General features: G+C 40.5%; 1 protein-coding gene across 3 annotated transcripts in view; it reads right to left on the bottom strand.

Moving 5' to 3' along the window:
• tbc1d32 (TBC1 domain family, member 32) overlaps positions 1 to 23205 on the bottom strand; it is an 89406-nt gene that overhangs the window by 12808 nt on the left and 53393 nt on the right. For all 3 annotated transcript variants that reach the window (XM_061900897.1, XM_061900898.1, XM_061900896.1), the window contains 4 exons: positions 12108 to 12177; positions 6977 to 7092; positions 5190 to 5344; positions 1211 to 1351 (listed from right to left, as the gene is read on the bottom strand). In XM_061900897.1, the coding sequence (XP_061756881.1) occupies positions 1211 to 1351; positions 5190 to 5344; positions 6977 to 7092; positions 12108 to 12177 (482 nt within the window). The remainder of the gene's footprint in view (positions 1 to 1210; positions 1352 to 5189; positions 5345 to 6976; positions 7093 to 12107; positions 12178 to 23205) is intronic.

Raw genomic sequence — 23205 nt, 5'->3', positions numbered from 1 at the left:
TTAATCAGTGCAGATGTAAGAAATCAGCTGCTCCTGGCAGCAGATGGCGGCAGTATCGACGCACAATACCTTATTTATTTCTAAATTATCCACTCAACAGCTAAAATAACGAAACTGTAAGATGCAAAGACTTTTGTCAACTTGACTATCATCTTTTTAGTTAGAGTTCCATGCAGTGCATGTAATTGGTTGAATGCACAATGTGCACCCTGAAGTCCATTGTAAAATGTGTTTTTCTACATTTATTGTGTTTGTTCTTTTTTTGTTCATGGTAAAATCTACCATTTTTGCATTGGTTAAGTTCGTCATTAAGTTACCTTGATTTTGGCTATGGTGTCATATGATAATTTTTTTGTGTGTATTATGATTGTAATATTTGAATGAAGATAAATCAATCTGTTGTGGCAATTGCGGATTTCACCAATGCGGCAGTTTGAGGAAACACTTTAATTTTCTTTCAAGACGTTTTAATGGTGAACTGCCAACATGAGAATCCTAAACAGGATGTGCTTAAAGTTTAATGGCTTTGTAAATACACTGACACAAAGTCCAGGTTCATTGTGTTCTTCACGTGGTTTTTGAAACTGCATCCTTTTTTTCCTCAGAATTTTTTAATAAACTTGAAATGTCTTTCCAAGAAGATTATTTGTAATTTGCACATTTTCAGAATGTGTTTGTTCTATTATGGGGCAAAGTAAGATAAAGAAAACAATCTAAAGTGGTCTTTATGTTTAAGTTTTAATGCCATGATTTCATCAGTCCAGCCCGTGTAAAAATAGATTTCCTCGATGCGGCCCCTGATGCTAAAATGAGCTTGACACCCCGAGTGTAAACCCAACTCACGTTCCGGATGATGTGTTGTTGCAATAGTAATCTAGAGATTAAATGAGAAATGACACAAAAAGGCTAAGATAACTGAGGTCAAAGGTTCTTACAGCACCCTCTTTCACCTCAAATGTAATGTTTTGCGAGGTGTTTTTAATGTATTAAACAGTGAGTGTACATCCGACAATAAACAGGAGCCTCCACAAAGAAAATGTGATCAATACCATTTTTTTTGAGCAAATAGTCTGGATGCTTTCAGTTGTGAAATCAGCTGGGGTAATAATGGCAATCCATTAACTATTTCATGTTCTTTGCACCATTGTTTGATACATGCAAAAAGAGAGATGGGAAGTCAGACAGGGGATAAAAACAAGAATCGTGTTACCTGGGATGGAGTGAAACCAGACATCCTGAAGGCAGAGTGGACCAATGGAAGTTCGGCCTTCAGGAGCATCTCCACATAGTGAGCCGTGCTCCAGTAGACAGGTGGGATCCCCGACTCGGCCAATTGCACAGTAACGACAACCTGCAATGATGACAAGAGGTTTTCGGTATTAGTAGGTTTTTTTTTACTGCTCATTGACAGCAACAATCAGTGTGCATGTATAAATGAGTGGGATAAGAAAAATGTTAAAGGTTTAATTTTTCTTACTTTCTGAATATACTTTAAATACAAATGCTAATGCATGTGTCCTCCTTCAACACACCTTAATGTTATGTTGTTGTACTGTAAGTCAGTGTTTCTTAACCACAAGGACCATTGTTGAGCAGCGAGCACTACCCACAGGGCTGCCAAAAAATATGTTTCTGAGTTGTGGTCCGTATGGGCCACAGCGGTAATCAGTTGTAATACCACTCGTGGCAGTAATGGAAATCTCAAACAAACAGAAGAAGATTGGAGCTAAAGTCATAAGACCCCTTTTCTACCACAGGAACTTTTTCAGGAACTTCCCCACTTACCCAGTTAAGTAAAGTCCCCCCTGTGTTTCCACCAAAAACTGCCTGGGAAGATTTAGTTCTTCAGGAACCTTTTGGAGTTCCTCCTAGCTAGATGGTAATTGAAACTCTCTCTGACAGGAGACTCTACTAGATGTTCCCAGAAGACCCTCACAATGCATTTGGGCCTGCCAGGTCTGTCCTGCTTCCTCCCCCACTATTGGAGCCAGCTCACTACCAAGTGGTGGTCGGTAGAAAGTTCCGCCGCTCTCTTCACCCGAGTGTCTAAAATATGAGACTGCGAATACGATAACACAACTACAAAGTCAATCATGGAACTGCGGCCGAGGGTGTCCTGGTGCCAAGTGCACATATGGACACCCTTACGTATGTTTGAACATGGTGTTAGTTATGGACAATCCGGGACAAGCACAAAAGTCCAATAACAAAACACCACTCGGGTTCAGATCTGGGCGGCCATTGTTCCCAATCACGCCTCTCCAGGTTTCAAGGTCGTTGCAAACATGAGCGTTGAAGTCCCCCAGTAGGACAAGAAAATCACCTGAGGGAGCACTCTTCCAGTACTCCCTCAAGGGAATCTAAAAAGAGTGGGTACTCTGAGCTGCTGTTTGGTGCATAAGCACAAACAACAGTTAAGACCCGTCCCCCCACCCGAAGGCGCAGAGAAGCTACCCTCTCGTCTAATGGGTTAAAGTCCAACGTGCAGGCTTTGGGCCGGGGGAAAACAAGAATAGCCAGCCCGTCGCCTCTCACTGCCTGCAACGCTAGAGTGGAAGAGAGTCCACCCCCTCTCAAGAGAACTGGTTTCAGAGCCCTTGCTGTGCATTGAAATGAGTCCGATATATCCAGCCATAACTTCTCCACCTCGCGCACCAGCTCTGGCTCCTTCCCCCCCAGAAAGGTGATGTTCCACATCCCAAGAGCGAGCTTATGTAGCCGAGGATCGGACCGCCAAGTGGCCTTCCGCCCTACTCACATTGCACCCAACCTCTATGGCCCCTCTTGTGAGTGGTGAGCCCATTGTTGCCTCTTTGGGCTGTCACCAGCGGGGCCCCATAGCACCCACCTGTTCCCATTTAGCCTGCTCACCTGTGGGATTTTCCAAATAAGTGTTTGATGAGCATTCCTCAACGTTCTCAGTCTTTTTTGCCACTTGTGCCAGTTTTTTTAAACATGTTGTAGGCATCAAATTCCAAATGAGTTAATATTTCCCAAAAATAAAGGTTGAAAAGGAGTTGCAAATCATTGTATTCTGTTTTTATTTACGATTTACATAACGTGCCAACGTCAATGGTTTTGGGTTTTGTATGTAAATGTAATTTCCGTCAGTTATTATTGAGTCCCTTCTTATGCAGTATATTTGGTTAGTAAATATTTTCAAATAAGGCTGACGTAAGCCTAAAGATTACTTGTTAAATAATTATGAATCTTTGTTATTAACACATGGCTTCATATCATTAGACAAAGTTGTAAACTGTAAGTAGGTTAGATATAAATATGGAAAACGAATAAAATCAAGAATAATGGTACAAATTCAGTGCTAATAGTTGAGTGGGCTCCGGGGCCCTCTGTAGTAGAAAAGTTGGGCCCCAAGGTCAAAAAGGTTTAGAACCCTTGCATTAATGGATATATGGCATCTATAACGTAGCATAACAAGTGTACAATAGCACTTCTTGGAGACATACACAGGTTATTAGCATTAAAGCTGCATCCCAGTAGGGCTACATAAAAACACTTTTACTGGTCTAAATTCCAGCACCAATGCCAGAGTTTGGACAATACACTTCCAATACATTATTTGAAATTGTAAACAAATACTATTACAAACCCCGTTTCCATATGAGTTGGGAAATTGTGTTAGATGTAAATATAAACGGAATACTATGATTTGCAAATCATTTTCAACTCATATTCGGTTGAATATGCTACAAAGACAACATATTTGATGTTCAAACTGATTAATAATTTGTTTTTTGCAAATAATCATTAACTTTAAAATTTGATGCCAGCAACACGTGACAAAGAAGTTGGGAAAGGTGGCAATAAATACTGATAAAGTTGAGAAATGCTCATCAAACACATATTTGGAACATCCCACAGGTGTGCATGCTAATTGGGAACAGGCGGGTGCCATGATTGGGTATAAAAGCAGCTTCCATGAAATGCTAAGTAATTCACAAACAGGGATGGGGCGAGGGTCACCAATTTGTAAGCAAATTGTTTAACAGTTTTAGAACAACATTTCTCAATGAGCTATTGCAAGGAATTTAGAAATGTTACCATCTACGGTCCGAAAAATCATCAAAAGGTTCAGAGAATCTGGAGAAATCACTGCACGTAAGCGATGATATTACGGACCTTTGATCCCTCAGGCGGTACTGCATCAAAAACCGACATCAGTGTGTAAAGGATATCACCACACGGGCTCAGGAACACTTCATAAAACCACTGTCAGTAACTACAGTTGTTTGCTAAATCTGTAAGTGCAAGTTAAAACTCTACAATGCAAAGCAAAACCCATTTATCAACAACACCAAGGAACGCCGCTGGCTTCGCTGGGCCTGAGCTCATCTAAGATGGACTGATGCAAAGTGAAAAAGTGTTCTGTGGTCTGACGAGTCCACATTTGAAATTATATTTGGCAACTGTGGATGTGGTGTCCTCCGGAACGAAGAGGAAAATAACCATCCGGATTGTTATAGGCGCAAAGTTTGAAAGCCAGCATCTGTGATGGGATGGGGGTGTATTAGTGCCCAGGGCATGGGTAACTTACACATCTGTGAAGGCACCATTAATGCTGAATGGTCCATACAGGTTTTGGAGCAACATATGCTGTCATCCAAGCAACGTTATCATGGACGCCCCTGCTTATTTCAGCAAGACAATGCCAAGCCACGTGTTACATTAGCATGGCTTCGTAGTAAAAGAGTGTGGGTACTTTCCTGGCCCACCTGCAGTCCAGACCGGTCTCCCATCGAAAATGTGTGGCGCATTATGAAGCGTAAAATACGACAGCGGAGACCCTGGGCTGTTGACCGACTGAAGCTCTACATAAAACAAGAATGGGAAAGAATTCCACTTTCAAAGCTTCAACAATTAGTTTCCTCAGTTCCCAAACGTTTATTGAGTGTTGTTAAAAGAAAAAGGAGTTGGAACACAGTGGTGAACATGCCCTTTCCCAACTACTTTGGCACGTGTTGCAGCCATGAAATTCTAAGTTAATTATTATTTGCAAAAAAAAATAAAGTTTAGGAGTTTGAACATCAAATATATTGTCTTTGTAGTGCATTCAATTGAATATGGGTTGAAAAGGATTTGCAAATCAATGTAATCGGTTTATATTTACATCTAACACAATTTCCCAACTCATATGGAAATGGGGTTTGTACATGGGCACTTTAACTTACAGAGGCATGTGTCCTGGCTGGCCAGATGAGGGCAGAGCTTAGCAGGGACGACAGCTTGACAAGCACACTCAAACACCGCCGCCAGTTTCCTGCCATTAACAGGAACACGGTTGACGCCAGCCAGTCGTGGCCTGGATATTCTTCAAGCTGAACGACTGCAGTGCAGAGTAAAGGATGCAATAGTTTCAGGATTTTTGAGGTAACTGGAGTGCCCTTGAACTGTACAGTACAGGCCAAAAGTTTGGACACACCTTCTCTTTCACAACACAACTGATGGTCCCAACTCCATTGATAAAGCAAGAAATTCCACGTATCAACACTGATAAGGCACACCTGTGAAGTGAAAACTATTTCAGGTGACTACCACTTGAAACTCATCGAGAGAATGCCAAGAGTGTGCAAAGCCGTAATTAGAGCAAAGGGGGGCTATTTTGAAGAAACTAGAATATAAAAAATGTTTACAGATATATTACCTTTTTTTGTTAAGTACATAACTTCACATGTATTCATTCATAGTTTTGATGCCTTCAGTGATAATCTATACTGTAAATAGTCATGAAAATAAAGAAAACACTTTGAAAGAGAAGGTGTGTCTAAACTTTTGGCTTGTAGTGTATGTTTTGAGGGCTGGACTTCAGCGCTGCAGAATTTTAGTATTAGGACTGAATGTTTATTTTCCACAAACTGGTAAGCAGTGAATGGTGCAGAACTTTACAGATGAGTGAATAAGGTAAGAAATTGAATCAAGGTACTTCATTCACTAAAAGGTCTATTAGATATGCATTGTGAACGCGACATCAAGCCAGAAGTGATGAGGCCGACAAAGGTCGAAACAAAATCCTTCGAAAATAAAGCTTGTTGTCATGAAATGTGGGCACATTTCTGTTTATGGTGAAGCTATTGTGGAATCTGATGATGCCAACTCCATCAGAACATGATGGCAGCAAATTAGTGATATGGAGGTCCTGGCTCAATTCCAAAGAGACATTTTTAGAGTGGTTGCCTCTGATGAACAAGCACTTTAAGCCTCTGTTTGGGATTTGAAGCATGAAAAATCAGCATTATTTGGAACAAAGAAAATATAAGGTAGGACCAAATGAGCTATTCATTCACAACCAAAATCAACATAATAGCACTTCGGTTTTGTGCACCTCACGTTACATGTTTGTTTTCAACAAAAGTTTGTCCAGGTTTTCAGATACCGGCTTGGCTAGCATAGTCACACATTGAGCTGTTGACATACAGGAGCTTTAATCATGTGCGATATGTTTTTTCTCACTATGACATGTAATAAGACGACAAAAGTGCTGATAAAAAGTGCCCATACCAAACAGCTAAACATCTCCGAAGGACTGACTGCCTCATTCATCTGTAACGTACCACCAAAACTTATCTTTCAACCACACAGAATTATAAATCACAAAAGGCCCCATGGAAAACATTGTTTTTGTCTACAGTAACACAAAAACAAAGGGAAGGAGGATAAACACATAACAAAAACACATAAATCAGGCAACCTATTCCCATGGTGCATCAATTTGCATGCTTTTGACAAAGTCCACTAAGACTTGTCATTTGTCAGAAAGTTGCCATTTATGAGTCATGACAATGTGATCACCACATGGGAGCTTCCAAAATAAAAGGAGCTTAAATGTCACAGAGGCATTTGGTTATGACGGGTAGTCTGAAATGTACTTCACACTGAATAAAAGGAAGTATAACCATGAAGTGTCTGTTGAGGTATGAAAATAAGACAGAAAGCCTGATGTGGACTGGTGAAAAGATACGGAGCTCCGAAGACGGTTGAACTCGCTGCCGGGACAGGAAGATCTTCACGTGCTTCATGAGGAGTGTCAGGCTGCTCGCAGCATCTCCTTGAAGGAGCTGGAGGAAATGGCCATACCTGCAGGACAGAAAAAAAACAAACCTTCATTTGAGCAGCTCTTTTTATGAATATCAAAAGCTTTATTGCCGTAGGCTAAAAATAATGGAACATTTCCTACACGATAGGGGTTGATTCTTTTTAGTAAATAAGTAGATTGGAATAATGCAAATTTTAATTTGCATATTTTTATATGTGAAAGTACGTCCCGGCAGATTGGCCATGTATGCTGTAACTTGCAGCGAGGTGACCACGAGTTAATATACAACATAAGTTGTTGCTGGAATTACAAACCTGTTTCCATATGAGTTGGGAAATTGTGTTAGATGTAAATACAATCGAAATACAATGATTTGCAAATCCTTTTCAACCCATATTCAATTCAATGCACTACAAAGACAAAATATTTGACGTTCAAACTCAAACTTAATTTTAATTTTGCAAATAATAATTAACTTATAATTTCATGGCTGCAACACGTGCCAACGTTTTTGGGAAAGGGCATGTTCACCACTGTTTTACATCACCTTTTCTTTTAACAACACTCAATAAACGTTTGGGAACTGAGGAAACTTATTGTTGAAGCTTTGAAAGTGTAATTATTTCCCATTTTTGTTTTACGTAGAGCTTCAGTCGTTCAACAGTCCGGGGTCTCCGCTGTCGTATTTTACGCTTCATAATGCGCCACACATTTTCGATGGGAGACAGGTCTGGACTGCAGGCGGGCCAGGAAAGTACCAGCACTCTTTTTTTAAGAAGCCGTGCTGAATGTGGTTTGGCATTGTCTTGCTGAAATAAGCAAGGGTGTCCATGAAAAAGACAGCGCTCAGATAGCAGCATATGTTGTTCCAAAACCTGTATGTACCTTTCAGCATTAATGGTGCCTTCACACAGATGTGTAAGTTACCTATGCCTTGGGCACTAATGCAACCCAATACCATGACAGATGCTGGCTTTTGAACCTTGTGTCGATAACAGTCTTGATGGATCGCTTCCCCCTTTGGTCAGGATGACACGATGTTGAATATTTCGAAAAACAATTTGAAATGTGGACGCGTCAGACCACAGAACACTTTTATACTTTGCATCAGTCCATCTTAGATGATCTTGGGCCCAGAGAAGCCGGCAGCGTTTCTGGATGCTGTTGATAAATGGCTTTTGCTTTGCATAGTAGAGCTTTAACTTGCACTTACAGATGTAGCGACAATCTGTATTTAGTGACAGTGGTTTTCTGAAGTGTTCCTGAGCCCATGTGATGATATCCTTTAGAGATTGATGTCGGTTTTTGATACAGCGCCGTCTGAGGGATCGGAGGTCACGGTCATTCAATGTTGGTTTCCAGCCATGCTGCTTACGTGGAGTGATTTCTCCAGATTCTCTGAACCTTTTTATGATATTATTGACCGTAGATGTTGAAATCCCTAAATTTTTTGCAATTGCACTTTGAGAAACGTTGTTCTTCAACTGTTTGACTATTTGCTCACGCAGTTGTGGACAAAGGGGTGTACCTCGCCCCATCCTTTCTTGTGAAAGACTGAGCATTTTTTAGGAAGTTGTTTTTATACCCAATCATGGCACCCACCTGTTTTCCAATTAGCCAACACATCTGTGGGATGTTCCAAATAAGTGGTTGATGAGCATTCCTCAACTTTATCAGTATTTATTGCCACCTTTCCAAACTTCTTTGTCACGTTTTGCTGGCATCAAGTTCTACAGTTAATGATTATTTGCATACAAAAAAATGTTTATCAGTTATAACATCAAATATGTTGTCTTTGTGACATATTTAACTGAATATGGGTTGAAAATTATTTGCAAATCATAGTATTCCGTTTATATTTACATCTAACACAAATCCCCAACTCATATGGAAACAGGGTTTGTACAACTAAATACACTGTCAAGCTTGCTTTGTACAAACAAAACATTAATTGTGTGCTAATACTTTACAGACACTGTAATTTGATTTTTTAGATTTTTTCGGTCATTACAAACTGGAGTCCAATGGCATTGTGTTGTGTATTACAAATTCAAAAGAAATGCATCTGCTTATGCAAAAGCTAGTTGATCTCTTGCCGTAGCTCGCTCAAGGCTAATGCCTTAGCGTGCCGTCCCAAGATGATGTCTTGCTACGCTACAAAAATTGTTCCTCAGTGTTTGCTCTTACAATACCAATGTCACTACAGTTTGGTTATTATACAGGTTATGCAACATAAATTAAGTATTGTTGGCGGTTTTTGGATGTATTTTTAAAGTAATTTAGCAGCAGAATGGATTGCTCCCATTAGCTGCATTTCGAGCCACCAAGAACAAGGCGATTTTTGCAAATTAAAATGCAAAAAAAAAGAACCTTATATGTTCTTGTCTCTCATTAGGATTGTGAATGATAGACAAAAAAAGTATTTTTTTCCCCTTTAAGGCTTGACCATGATTCCAATTCCATCTGTTTTATCGATCATTGTTAATTATCATTTATTAGGTGTAGGTACTTTTTTGTGCTTTGATGCATTTAGTGCGTTAGATTCCTTCGTCAGTAGCAAACAATGGGAATTGAAGCGAGACAGGGATTATAATTGGAGTTGAATCATATCTAATAACTGCAACGGTCTCATTCATTGCAAATGTTAATCGCAAATCAAGGGAAAAAAATCTACATCAACCTTGCTGGAGGGTTTGGAGGGGGAAGGGCGAGCCGATGTAGCATATGGTGGCACTTCAATGCCGCATAACCCTTTAAAATTGTATTTAAAGTTCGCGGGTGGTCTTGGAATATACCACCAGAAAATGAAGGGAATATACGGTGATGGCAAATGACGCTGACATTTAAGCTTGGTTAAATAATCTTTTTACTGCTGATTATTATATTCAAACGCCAGCACACAGGAAGTGTTCAGCAGTAAACACAGGTAACTGAAGCCTGCGAGTCCCAACAAAACAGCAATCTGATGACTCCTGTGATGCTCTTAATACAACATTTTTAACATTGCAGCGTTTCATTTTGCTGCCAAAATGTTCTTTTCAGGGGTGTGTGCAGTGCAGCAGTGTGGCGTTGTTAAGGATGTAAACGAGCAGTGCGAGAAAAGTAACGTTGGTCATGGCGACTACAGGACTGGTTTCATTATCACGCTTTATTTATCACGCTGGGAGCACGAGAACAGCGAGACAGCGGCAGTGGAAGACGTTGACAACGAAGCACATCATGAGTGTGTGTTTGTGTGTGGCATGTGCTGGTGTGTACAAACCCCGTTTCCATATGAGTTGGGAAATTGTGTTAGATGTAAATATAGATTTCACAGAATAAAATGATTTGCAAATCATGTTCAACCCATATTCAGTTGAATATGCTACAAAGAAAACATATTTGATGTTCAATCTGATAAACTTTTTTTTTTTTGCAAATAATCATTAACTTTAGAATTTGATGCCAGCAACACGTGACAAAGAAGTTGGGAAAGGTGGCAATGAATACTGATAAAGTTGAGGAATGCTCATCAAACACTTATTTGGAACATCCCACAGATGTGCAGGCTGATTGGGAACAGGTGGGTGCCATGATTGGGTATAAAAACAGCTTCCCAAAAAATGCTCAGTCTTTCACAAGAAAGGATGGGGCAACGTACACCCCTTTGTCCACAACTGCATGAGCAAATAGTCAAACAGTTTAAGAATAAATGGGTTGTACTTGTATAGCGCTTTTCTACCTTCAAGGTACTCAAAGCGCTTTGACACTACTTCCACATTTACCCATTCACACACACATTCACACACTGATGGAGGGAGCTGCCATGCAAGGCGCCAACCAGCACCCATCAGGAGCAAGGGTGAAGTGTCTTGCTCAGGACACAACGGACGTGACGAGGTTGGTACTAGGTGGGATTTGAACCAGGGACACTCGGGTTGCGCACGGCCACTCTGCCACTGCGCCACACCGCCCCTAAGAACAACGTTTCTCAAAGTGCAATTGCAAGAAATTTAGGGATTTCAACATCTACGGTCCATAATATCATCAAAAGGTTAAGAGAATCTAGAGAAATCACTATGTAAGCGGCATGGCCAGAAACCAACATTGAATGACCGTGACCTTCGATCCCTAAGACGACACTGTATCAAAAACCGACATCAATCTCTAAAGGATATCACCACATGGGCTCAGGAAAACTTCAGAAAACCACTGTTACTAAACACAGTTCGTCGCTACATCTGTAAGTGCAAGTTCAAGCTCTACTTTGCAAAGCGAAAGCCATTTATCAACAACATCCAGAAACGCTGCCGGCCTCTCTGGGCCCGAGATCATCTAAGATGGACTGATGCAAAGTGGAAAAGTGTACTGTGGTCTGACGAGTCCAGATTTCAAATTGTTTTTGGAAATATTTGACATCCTGTCATCCGGACCAAAGGGGAAGCAAACCATCCAGACTGTTATTAACGCAAAATTCAAAAGCCAGCATTTGTGATGGTATGGGGGTGCATTAGTGCCCAAGGCATGGGTAACTTTCACATCTGTGAAGGCACCATAAAGGCTGAAAGGTACATACAGGTTTTGGAACAACATATGCTGCCATCTATGCTCCGTCTTTTTCATTGACGCCCCTGCTTATTTCAGCAAGACAATCCCAAGCCACATTCCGCAAAGGTTACAACAGCGTGGCTTCGTAAAAAAAGAGTGTGGGTACTTTCCTGGCCCGCCTGCAGTCCAGACCTGTGTCTCATCGAAAATGTGTGGTGCATTATGAAGCGTAAAATACGACAGCGGAGACCCCGGACTGTTGAATGACTGAAGCTCTACATAAAACCAGAATGGGAAAGAATTCCACTTTCAAAGCTTCAACAATTAGTTTCCTCAGTTCCCAAACGTTTATTGAGTGTTGTTAAAAGAAAAGGTGATGTAGCACAGTGCCCTTTCCCAACTACTTTGGCACATGTTGCAGCCATAAAATTCTAAGTTAATTATTATTTGCAAAACATAATGATAAAGTTTATGAGTTTGAACATCAAATATATTGTCAAGATGATTTGGCTGAAATTAAAAAATATACCTCAGACAGATGTTCATTCCCAGATTTTCCACAGGAGATAGGACAACGTCTTCCACACTCGTCTCTTGCTCTGTAAAACAATTGAAGGAGATAAAAGAAAATACATACAAGTTTTCTTCATGGAAAGCAAAAGTGACGCTGAGTCTATAATGAGGGTGTCCAAAGTGCAGGATGGGGGCCATTTGTGTTTTTTATCGTCCTGCAGAACATTGTAGAAGTAAAAATAAAAAATTACAATTTCGACAAAAACTAAAAATGTCATAATGTAAGAAGAAATAGTTGAAATGTAGTTTTTTTTCTTAATCAAAAAATGTTGAATCCTTGATTTTTTTAGTGTATGGCCCTGGCTGGAAAAAAGGTTTGGACACCCCTGGACTACATAATCTTACAATATCTTTAGCTGTCAGTCTAAGTGACTGTGGCTTTTCCCGCCGCCATTTTGACACAATTAAGCAGGGTGTGCTGGGAAGAATAGAAAGAGTAAGTAAGCAGCGTGAGAAAGATCTCTATCCCGTGACTTCATTTGGAGGCCAAACGTTCCCCTTCAGTGAGATAAGACAGCAGAGCACATCATCGGTCCCGTCGGCCGCTCTCATTTAGCACCGCTAAATTGCAGCAGCCATAAAAACATATTAGTTTCTTTGCAGTTACAGCTGTAATTGTGCGGAGAGAAAACGGCGAGGAAAGGCAATAACCGCGCAAGTACTGACAGTTGGTTTTGACAAATGCCTCTATTGCTTCCTGGCTGTGGGGGAAGGGAACAATAGTATTATTATTATGACTCTAAACTGCTGCTTCTCACTCTTAATGTAGCGTCGGTAAGAAAAACAGCCGCTCTATAAAAGGTACACTTAGGCGTCCTAATTGAAACTTCAATAACGACAATTATTGTTCCATTCAGTTATTGCTGTATTTTGTTGTTTTTCTCAAAACTCTCGCATTGTATTTAAACTGTTGTGTTACTAATAATAAGACATCATGGACAATGACATTAATTGGACAGACAACAATATCGGAGAATTGTACCAGATAACTTTGTAGATGAGTCTGGGTCAATTCAGCAGAAGGCACATACAGTATAAAAAAGGTTTTGGCTCACCTCACCACTTGTACAGTACGTGACAAAAGTCTTGTCACTTATCCGTTTTGTAGAAAGAACAGCTTCTAACCTGAATTTTAATGAATCCATTGGTTTTAGAAAAGGCTCATGTGAAAGGTAAAGCCCTCCCAAATTATGTTTAATATAGTGAAATAAATTTGCTTCACTTAAGAAAAAATATATAATTTAATGAACACAGAAAGGGCAGATTTTGGCAAGACAAATGTTTTGTCACCCACAGAGAGTAATGTGAAAATTGAACAAATATTTACTTAAAATTTTAAAATATATTGCAAAATATTGTGATAGCCATATTTATAATCTCGTATAACTTCCATGAGCGTGAAGGACTGCATCTATGCGGTTCAACAATGATTCGTACAATTCATTGATTAAGTCAACAGGAATAGCAAAGAAAGCAGTCTTACATGCCTCCAAGTGTTCATCAAGATTATTTGGTTTCATCTTCCATGCTTTTTTTTTTTTCATTGCACACCAGACATGCTAAATGATCATCATGTCTGGTGACTGGTGTGGCCCGTCCTGGAGCACCTTGATATTCTTGGCCTTGGGGAACTTTGATGTAGAGATGAAAGTTTACGATGGACCACCATCCTGCTGCAAAATTTGACCACTTTTATGATTGCCAATGTAAGAGGTAGCCAATACTTGTTGATATTTTGGGCTATTGACATTGCCTTCTACAAATTTATCCTGCAATATTTGCGGCTATGACCTAATTCAACTGAAGAGTCATCTGAGAAATCCACATTCTGACATTTGTAATTTGGTTTCTTTGCAATGATTAGACCTTGGAGGCCGTTTCAAGACGTAATTCCACAAACTGTTCTAGTTGACACGGGGATTTGAGTTGACCAGGCCTGTTGGAGCACTGCTGCAGTGGAAAAGGGGCTGGCCTTGGATTTTCGAGCCAGCAAACGGTCGTTGTCGAGTTGTCTGCCGGATCTGGGCTTGTCAAAAACAACCCTCGTCTCTTCAAATATTTTTCTTATTTCTTGTACTTGACACTGAGACACATTGAAGGTGTCAGCCACCTCAGCAGTGGATCTGGTTTTCAGTCAACAACACTTTGGTCTTAGGGTAAATCTAAGGTATGTTGTCAGAGGTCAAGTTGTAGTTAACGTGAAGGTCTGGTGTGCTGGGGTTCTTTTTATACACACACACTAATTGATCGATCAAGTAGTGATCACTGGTGACGCTGTAATTTAGGATTAGGTGCATCATTTGACAAGGCGACTGTCACGGCTGTTTACACCAGGCCGACCCTTTATGTTGTTTTTTGTTAGTGAACTTCTGTGTTTTGTGTTAGTTCCTGTCCTGTGCTTTTATTTTGGCAAGCTCTTCTGGTTTTGTTGGTGTTTTCCCCTGTCCTGCAGCATTTCCTTTCAACAGTTTTCTGTTTGCAATCAAGACTATTTAAGTTGATCCTTTTCTCTTCCTTAGTTGTCGGGACATTGTTATCTATTCTCTATTCGCTGGGGACCATAGACGATCCTTTTGATGGTGAGCGCAAGTACACTCGTACTTTGTACTGCTCCACATTTCCTGTAAGTGTTTTGCAATTTGTTTTGTTTTTGTCAAGATCTCATTTTAAAAGCTAGTGAGATCGAAATGAGCCATTCTGTAAAAAAACAAAAACAAAAAAACGATTACATACAGGTGCTGTTCATATTATTAGAATATCATGAAAAAGTTTATTTATTTCAGTAATTATATTCAGAACGTGAAACTTACATATTATATCAATTCATTACACACATAGTGGTATATTTGAAATATTTATTTCTTTAAATTTTGATGATTAGTACTGACAATCACTGAAAATCCCAAATTCAGTATCTCAGAAAAATAGAGTATTAGTTACGACTAGTACCAAAAAATATTTTTTAGAAATGAGGGCCAACTGAAAAGTATGAACATGGAAAGTTTCAGCATGTACGGCAATCAATACTTAGTTGCAGCTCCTTTTTTCCTGAACTGCTGCAGCAATACGGCGTGGCATGGAGTCGACCAGTCTGTTGCACTCCTCAGGTGTTATGAGAGCCCAGGTTGCTTTAATAGTGGCCTTCAGCTCTTCAGCATTGTTGGGTCTGGCATCTCGCATCTTCCGCTTCACAATACCCCATAAGTTTTCTATGGGGTTTAGGTCAGGTGAGTTTGCAGGCCAATCAAGAACAGGAATACCATGGTCCTTATACCAGGTACTAGTAGATTTGGCACTGTGTGCAGGTGCCAAGTCATGTTGGAAAACGAAATCTTCACCTCCATAAAATTGGTCCGCGACAGGCAGCATAAAGTGTTCTAAATCTTCCTGGTAGACTGCTGCATTAACCCTAGACCTCAGGAAACACAGTGGACCAACACCAGCGGATGACCTGGCACACCAGACCATTACCGATTGTGGAAATTTGACACTGGACTTCAGGCAACGTGGATTCTGTGCCTCTCCTGTCCTCCAGACTCTGGGACCTTGATTTCCAAAGGAGATACAAAATTTACTTTCATCTGAAAACATAACGTTGGACCACTCAGCAGCAGTCCAGTCCTTTTTGTCTTGAGCCCAGGCGAGACGCTTTTGACGTTGTCTCTTATTCAAGAGTGGCTTTACACAAGGAATGCAACAGCTGAAGCCCATATCTTGCATACGTCGGTGCGTGGTGGTTCTTGAAGCACTGACTCCAGCTGCCGTCCACTCTTTGTGGATCTCCCCCACATTTTTGAATCAGTTTTGTTTGACAATCCTCTCCAGGACGTGGTTATCCCTCTTGCTTGTACACTTTTTTCGACCACATCTTCGCCTCTCTATTAATGTGCTTGGACACAGAGCTCTGGGAACGTCCAACCTCTTTGGCAATGACCTTTTGTGTCTTGCCCTCCTTCTTTAAAGTATCAATGGTCATGTTTTGGACAGTTGTCAAGTCAGCAGTCTTCCCCATGATTGTGTGTCATACAGAATCAAAACGAGAGACCATTTAAAGGCTTTTCCAGGTGTTTTGAGTTAGTTAGCTAAATAGAGTGTGGCACCAGGTGTCTTCAATATCTGACCTTTTCACCATATTCAAATTTTCTGAGATGTTGAATTTCGGGTTTTCATTGGTTGTCAGCTATAATCATCTCCTTTTTGGCAAAAAACACTTGAAATGTATCAGTCTGTTTGGAATGAATGTATACATTTTACAAGTTTGACTTTCTAAATAGAATTAATGAAATAAATAAACTTTTTCATGATATTTTAATAATATGACCAGCACCTGTATAGTCGAGGGGCATTTAAGGTCAACTTGTACCCAAACAACAAGATTTTTGTTAGGGACTGTATACACAAGCTACAGGTGCTGACAGAGTTGAATGATTATGTCCTTCATACCGACAGCCATCAGACTGTATAATGTAAATGTTCCTTGACTGCACTTAAATGTAGAATATATGTAAAATATATTTATACTATTCATATATTATATATTACATATATATAATATATGTTATATATTATTTATTATTATTATTGTCTATTGTGAGCGAACTGTGGTGCTGAATTTCCCCCAGGGATCAATAAAGTACTTTCTATTCTATTCTATTCTATTCTATGATGGCCAACTATTACTGGAACTTTGCTAAAAAGTGAGAGATTTACTGTATGTGCAGACCTTTTACACAGCACAGTATTTATGTGACTTGGAGAGATGTAGCTTTATCTTTCTAAGTGTTGTCTACTGCAGTGGTTCTCAACCTTTTTTCAGTGATGTACCCCCTGTCAACATTTTTTTATTTCAAGTACCCCCTAATCAGAGCAAAGCATTTTGGTTGAAAAAAAGAGTTAAAGTAAAATACAGCAATATGTCATCAGTTTCTGATTTATTAAGTTGTATAACAGTGCAAAATATTGCTCATTTGTAGTGGTCTTTCTTGAACTAGTTGGAAAAAAACATATAAAAATAACTAAAAACTTGTTGAAAAATAAACAAGTGATTCAATTATAAATAAAGATTTCCACACATAGAAGTAATCATCAACTTATAGTGCCCTCTTTGGAGATTGTAATAGAGATCCATCTGGATTCATGAACTTAATTCTAAACATTTTTTCACAAAAAAAGAAATCTTTAACATCAATATTTGTGAAACATGTCCGCAAAAAATCTAGCTGTTAACAGTGAATATTGCATTGTTGCATTTCTTTTCACAGTTTATGGACTTACATTCATATTTTGTTGAAGTATTATTCAATAAATATATTTATAAAGGATTTTTAAATTGTTGCTATTTTTAGAATATTTAAAAAAAATCTCACGTACCCCTTGGCATACCTTCAAGTACCCCCAGGGGTACGTGTACCCCCATTTGAGAACCACTGGTCTACTGTAAAAGATATGTAGCAACTACTATACTTATGTAGAATGCATGATATCAGTCACTGGTGTCTTAATTTACAGCATATATTACATATAATCATTCAGTATTTTACAAAAAGGCTGCTACAATGTAGACTTTAAATGCCGTCAAATCCGCCTGCAATCCTCCTTTTCAAGCTTCGAACTATGCATGTTTGAAATGGGTCTTTCTGATGTCGTCCTGTGTGCCGTCGTATATCGACCACCCAAGTACCACAAAGACTTTATAAATGACTTTTCTGAATTTCTAGCCGAAATCCTCTCCAAATATGATCGTGTCCTAATTCTTGGTGATTTTAATATTCACACCTGCTGCCCAGATGAACCTTTATCCAGGAGCTTCCTGAATGTCATTGACTCTTTTAACTTTGTACAGTCTGAATGTGGTTCCACACACGAACGCGGGCATACACTTGGTTTAGTGCTCTCGTATGGTTTGTCTGTTTTAAATTTGGACATTTGCGACACTGTGTTCTCTGATCATATGCCGATCCTGTTTGATATTCCCACTCAGTGTCCGGTTAAATTGTGCGCTCCGCCTCAACGCTCTCGCATGTTCAATTCGTCATCTCCTGCTATGTTCTCCTCCATTTTTTCAACTCTTTCTGATGATAATTCTGCAGCCTCTGTATGTCCAAATACTTAAGAGTTGGTTTCTGGGTTCAACTCTATTTGTTTACAAACACTGGACACGATCGCGCCTTTCAAGTACCGTTGCTCTAAAGCAGGGGCGCTCACACTTTTTCTGCAGGTGAGCTACTTTTCAATTGACCAAGTCGAGGAGATCTACCTCATTCCTATTTATAATTTATATTTATTTATTTATGAAAGAGACATTTTTGTTAACAAGTTAATGGTGTTTAATGATAATACAAGCATGTTTAACACACATAGATTCCTTTCTTTCATGAAGACAAGAATATAAGTTGGTGTATTTGATTCTGATGACTTGCATTGATTGGAATTAGACAGTGGTGCTGATAACGTCCGCATTTTCAAATGGAGGAAAAAAAAAGCCCTCCTTTCTGTCCAATACCACATGAAAGTGGTTGGATTTGGCATCTCATTTGTCCAACTTGCATACTCGTTTTTAAATACTTTGTTATGAGAGTAGCATATGTGTGTGGCCCTTTAATGTCTGGCAGCAGGTGAGTGACGTCAGTGAGTGTGCGGGTGGGCAAGCAAGTGAGAAAGCGGTCGCTGAGGGCGGGGGAGAAATACATTGGCATCCAACTCCGTAGCTTGCTAGCTTGTGCACGCTAGCTTTCTGAGACTCTTATTTTGTTAGCACAGGCAGGATGAAACAGGTCTTTTATGGTGAAGACAGGAACTGTGCAGTCGGTCTTTAGAGTTTTGACAGTAAAATGTGTTTCTCTGCGTCCGCCCTGTTAGTGATTTTTTTCCTAAATATGAGCTTGCAGCAGCCAGCGTCATCTCACAAGATCCTCGGGTGCCGAGAATGTCAAACAACTGACGAAAGTGAAGTCTTGGTATGATTGATGATTGCTCATTTTTATGTATATTTTTTAATGCCTGGCTTGAGATCGACTGACACACCCTCCGAGATCGACCAGTCGATCGCGATCGACGTAATGCCCACCCCTGCTCTAAAGCCACGCCTCAGCCCTGGTTGAATGACGTCACTCGTGCAGCCAGGCGCGAATGCAGAAGAGCAGAGAGAAGATGGAAAAAGGACAGGCTGCATGTGTCCTTTGCCATTTTTAGAGAAAGCCTGATTTCCTTTCAGATGAATGTAAAAGCAGAGATGAATATATATCTATCTCAGATTATATATTTTAACTGTAACAACCCCAGAGTTCTGTTCAAAACTATTAACACTGTCATTGATGCTCCCAAATCTGTTGGTTTTGATGCTTCTTTGAATTCTGTGAAAATTGTCTCCATTTTTTCACTGACAAAATTGCGTCAACTAGAGCCAGTTTATCCCAGCCTTCATATGACCCTTCTGTTCCTCTACATTTCTCTTCTGTTTTCCATCAGTTTGAGCCGGTGTCCTTTTCTTTTTTAAATGACAGTTAGTCATATGAAGCCCTCTGGTTCTCCTGCAGATGCCCTCCCACCTCGCCTGTTTAAGGAGGTATTTGCTACTATTGGATCAAGTGTCCTTAACATTATCAATAGTAGCCTCTCTTCTGGAATAGTTCCAGTAGAGTTTAAACATGCAGTGGTACCTCTACTTAAAAAACCAAGCCTCGACCCCTCTCTCCTCTCTAACCTTAGACCTATCTGTAATCTTCCATACATTTCCAAAATATTAGAGAAGGTTGTCTACAATCAGTTGTTGCCCTTCTTAGAGGATAATGGTATCACTGAGCTGTTCCAGTCCGGTTTTAAAGCCCTCCACAGCACAGAGTCAGCGCTTCTAAAAGTTTTTAACAATATCCTCCTGTCAACTGATTCTGGGAGATATGTCGTCCTGGTGCTTTTAGATCTGTCTGCTGCGTTCGACACCGTCGACCACGCCACCTTAATCACTCGTCTTGAGAACTGTGTGGGTATTAAGGGCGCCGTCCTCAACTTGTTCCGGTCGTACCTGGCCGACAGGAGTTTTTGTGTAAAAATACACAGTTTTATGTCTTCCACAGCTCCTCTACCACACGGGGTCCCCCAGGGCTCAATCCTTGCCCCAATCTTATTTGCGCTTTACCTTCTCCCCCTTGGTTCTGTTTTTAGGAAGTTTGGTATTGCATTTCATTTTTATGCCGATGATTGCCAGATCTATTTTCTCATGGCACAAAATAACAGTTCAACGTCTCATTGACTGCCTACACGACATCAAAGCCTGGCTTTCAGCTAACTTCCTGAGTTTGAATGAAGACAAAACAGAAGTTATGTTGTTCGATCCAAGTCGCTCTCCCTCCCCCAACGTTGACCTCGGCACTATGACCCCGTATCTCAGCGACTGTGTCACAAACCTGGGGGTAAAGTTCGACTCAGATTTTAAATTTGAAAAACAAATCAGCAGAGTCGTTCAAAAAAGCTTTTAGCAATTACACCAATTAGCGAAAGTTAAACCGCTTCTGTCACGACATGACCCTGAGAAATTAATTCACGGCTTTATCTCGAATCGTTTGGACTACTGTAATGCCCTGTATGTCGGCATTAGCCAGGCCTCCCTCGCCCGCCTGCAGCTCGTGCAAAACTCTGCTGCTCGTCTGCTAACACAGACCCGCAGACGTGAGCACATCACCCCTATATTAGCGTCCCTTCACTGGCTCCCTGTGCGTTATCAAATCAATTTTAAACTCCTTCTATTTGTTTTTAAATGTCTAAACAACCTCGCGCCAACATATCTCTCTGACCTCCTTCAGCCTTACTGCCCCACTCGATTCCTAAGATCAGCTGATCAGCTGCTACTGACGGTCCCTGACACAAGGCTGAAGCTTAGAGGTGACAGAGCTTTCGCTGCTCCTACGCCCAAGCTCTGGAACGACCTACCTCTGAGAGTTAGACAAGCCTCCTCTCTTCCTGTTTTTAAATCTCTCTTAAAAACACAATTTTATTCCTTGGCTTTTAACACTAAGTGATATCCATCCTGCAATGGCGCCCCATTATACACCTGCTGTGAACCTGTTTTTATGTTTTATTTATTTATTTTTTATCATTTTCTGTTTGTGTTGTGTTGTTTGCTCTGTCTTCGTATTATCCTTTAACCTGTCCATTGTACAGCACTTTGGCTACCCCTGTGGTAAACTTTAAATGTGCTTTATAAATAAAGTTGATTTGATTTGATTTACCTCCTACGGTGGAGCATGGTTGCTGTTGTTGGTGTGATCTCAGGATAAAGAGATGGTAGCAATGTGCATGCAGAATGCCATTTAAATAGGTACCAGTCTTGCAGTAACCCAATAATATAGAACTTTCACTGTGGCATAAGAGAAACAATGAACTAGCCTATGTGTGCAGGCAGAACCTGGCTATAACCCTAACTAATTGGCTTTCCTGGCAGGTGAGTTTAATCACCAATCCGGGGCAAGTTTTTAGAGTTAGCGCTCCAACAGGAAGTGGGAAACAAGCGAGGAAGATGTACTTACACAGAAACAAATACAAACACCGTAAAATAATAACACAGGGAAAACAGCCACGGGAGATCATGACAATATAGTTATTTCATTGAAGTTACTGTACAAAATTAATGTGTGCTGGCTGGTTCATTAATACTTTAGAAATCTAAAGTATGAGATTTGGGTTCAGTGTGGCGAAAACAGGGATGCTGTCTTTTTCATTCTGAGCCAGGGTAGTAGTCACATGATTTTGAAAGTGTCAATTCAAGGTAAGGTTATTACATATTGTGACTTTACAGGAACCGCACTCATCCGTCGTATACTGTAATTAACAACAAATGAGGTGACCAGCGTCTGGAAATCAACGTCATTGAAACATTTCAGTGTAGGCACGCGCTATTTGAACAAGAATACATTCAAGTGTGTGCGTAGTTTCGGAAGAGTACTATTAGGATAAAAAGTTGCTCTCGTCTTTGTGTGCAGGCTGCATGAATTTCATGAGTAGGCCGCCTTCATCAGCGAGGTGCGTGAAGGCTGAGGAGACAGAGCGCTGATGTGACAGAGGTTAATGCTTGCCAAATGAGTCTGCTCTTGCCGCACAATGAGAGCACTCTCAAGAAGGTCCGAGGCTTCAGGTGACGTCTGTCCAACCCATATTCGCACATCCACCCACCCACGCACGCACGCACGCACGCACGCACACACACACACACACACACACACACACACACACACACACACACACACACACACACACGCACACACGCACACACCCACACACGCACACACACACACACACGCACACACGCACACACACACACACACACAGTGTGTGGCAGAATTCAACAAAAGCCCAGTTGGCTTTTGATCTCCACAAAGGTTGGTTATTTGACAGGATTGATTAGAAGAGCAGGATCTAAGCTTGAGTGTGTGTGGGTGTGTGCGTGTGCGAGCGTGGACCGATCCGCACAGCAAAGAGCCTTCATCACTCCACTAAAGTGAGGAGATGAAGGCCATTGTTAACACCACCATGAACAAGGTAGCAACCGCGGGACTTCCTGAAAGTTACTAAGAAGATATTTGATCTGTTCCTGACAACTTTATCTACCAGTAATTCTGTAGGTAATAAAAAGAAAATATTGTCATTCCAAAAAAACCTTTTTTCATCTAATTATTCTTTTTGAATGTTATTTGATTTTTAGCATTAAAACTACATAATATGGAGGCTTATATTTGCTGAAGTGTTGACACGGCTCTCTTGCTGTGTCTCATCAGATTGTGCACAGGTTCCTAATGAAGTGTCCACAACAAATCACACGTGTTAAAAAAAAAAAACTAAAGTTCTTCACTTTTCCTCTGGTGGTCTATATCATGAATTTAATTTGTGCAAATTGCAGGAGGGGGGGAAAAAGCACGAAACGTGCAATTAGCACCTCAGCGCCATTGGGAAATGTTACAGTTTGTATGCACGCCGAAGCTGAAGATGCACTAATTAGCGGTGGATGTGTTTAGGCTGTCAGTAATCAGGTTGTTTAGCCCAGCGGCAACCAAACACCAAACTGC

The sequence above is a fragment of the Nerophis ophidion genome, linkage group LG05 (assembly GCF_033978795.1).
Source record: "Nerophis ophidion isolate RoL-2023_Sa linkage group LG05, RoL_Noph_v1.0, whole genome shotgun sequence".
Taxonomy (NCBI): Eukaryota; Metazoa; Chordata; class Actinopteri; order Syngnathiformes; family Syngnathidae; genus Nerophis; species Nerophis ophidion.
The sequence above is the reverse complement of the archived record's forward strand: the minus strand, read 5'-3'. Positions and strand labels throughout refer to the sequence as shown.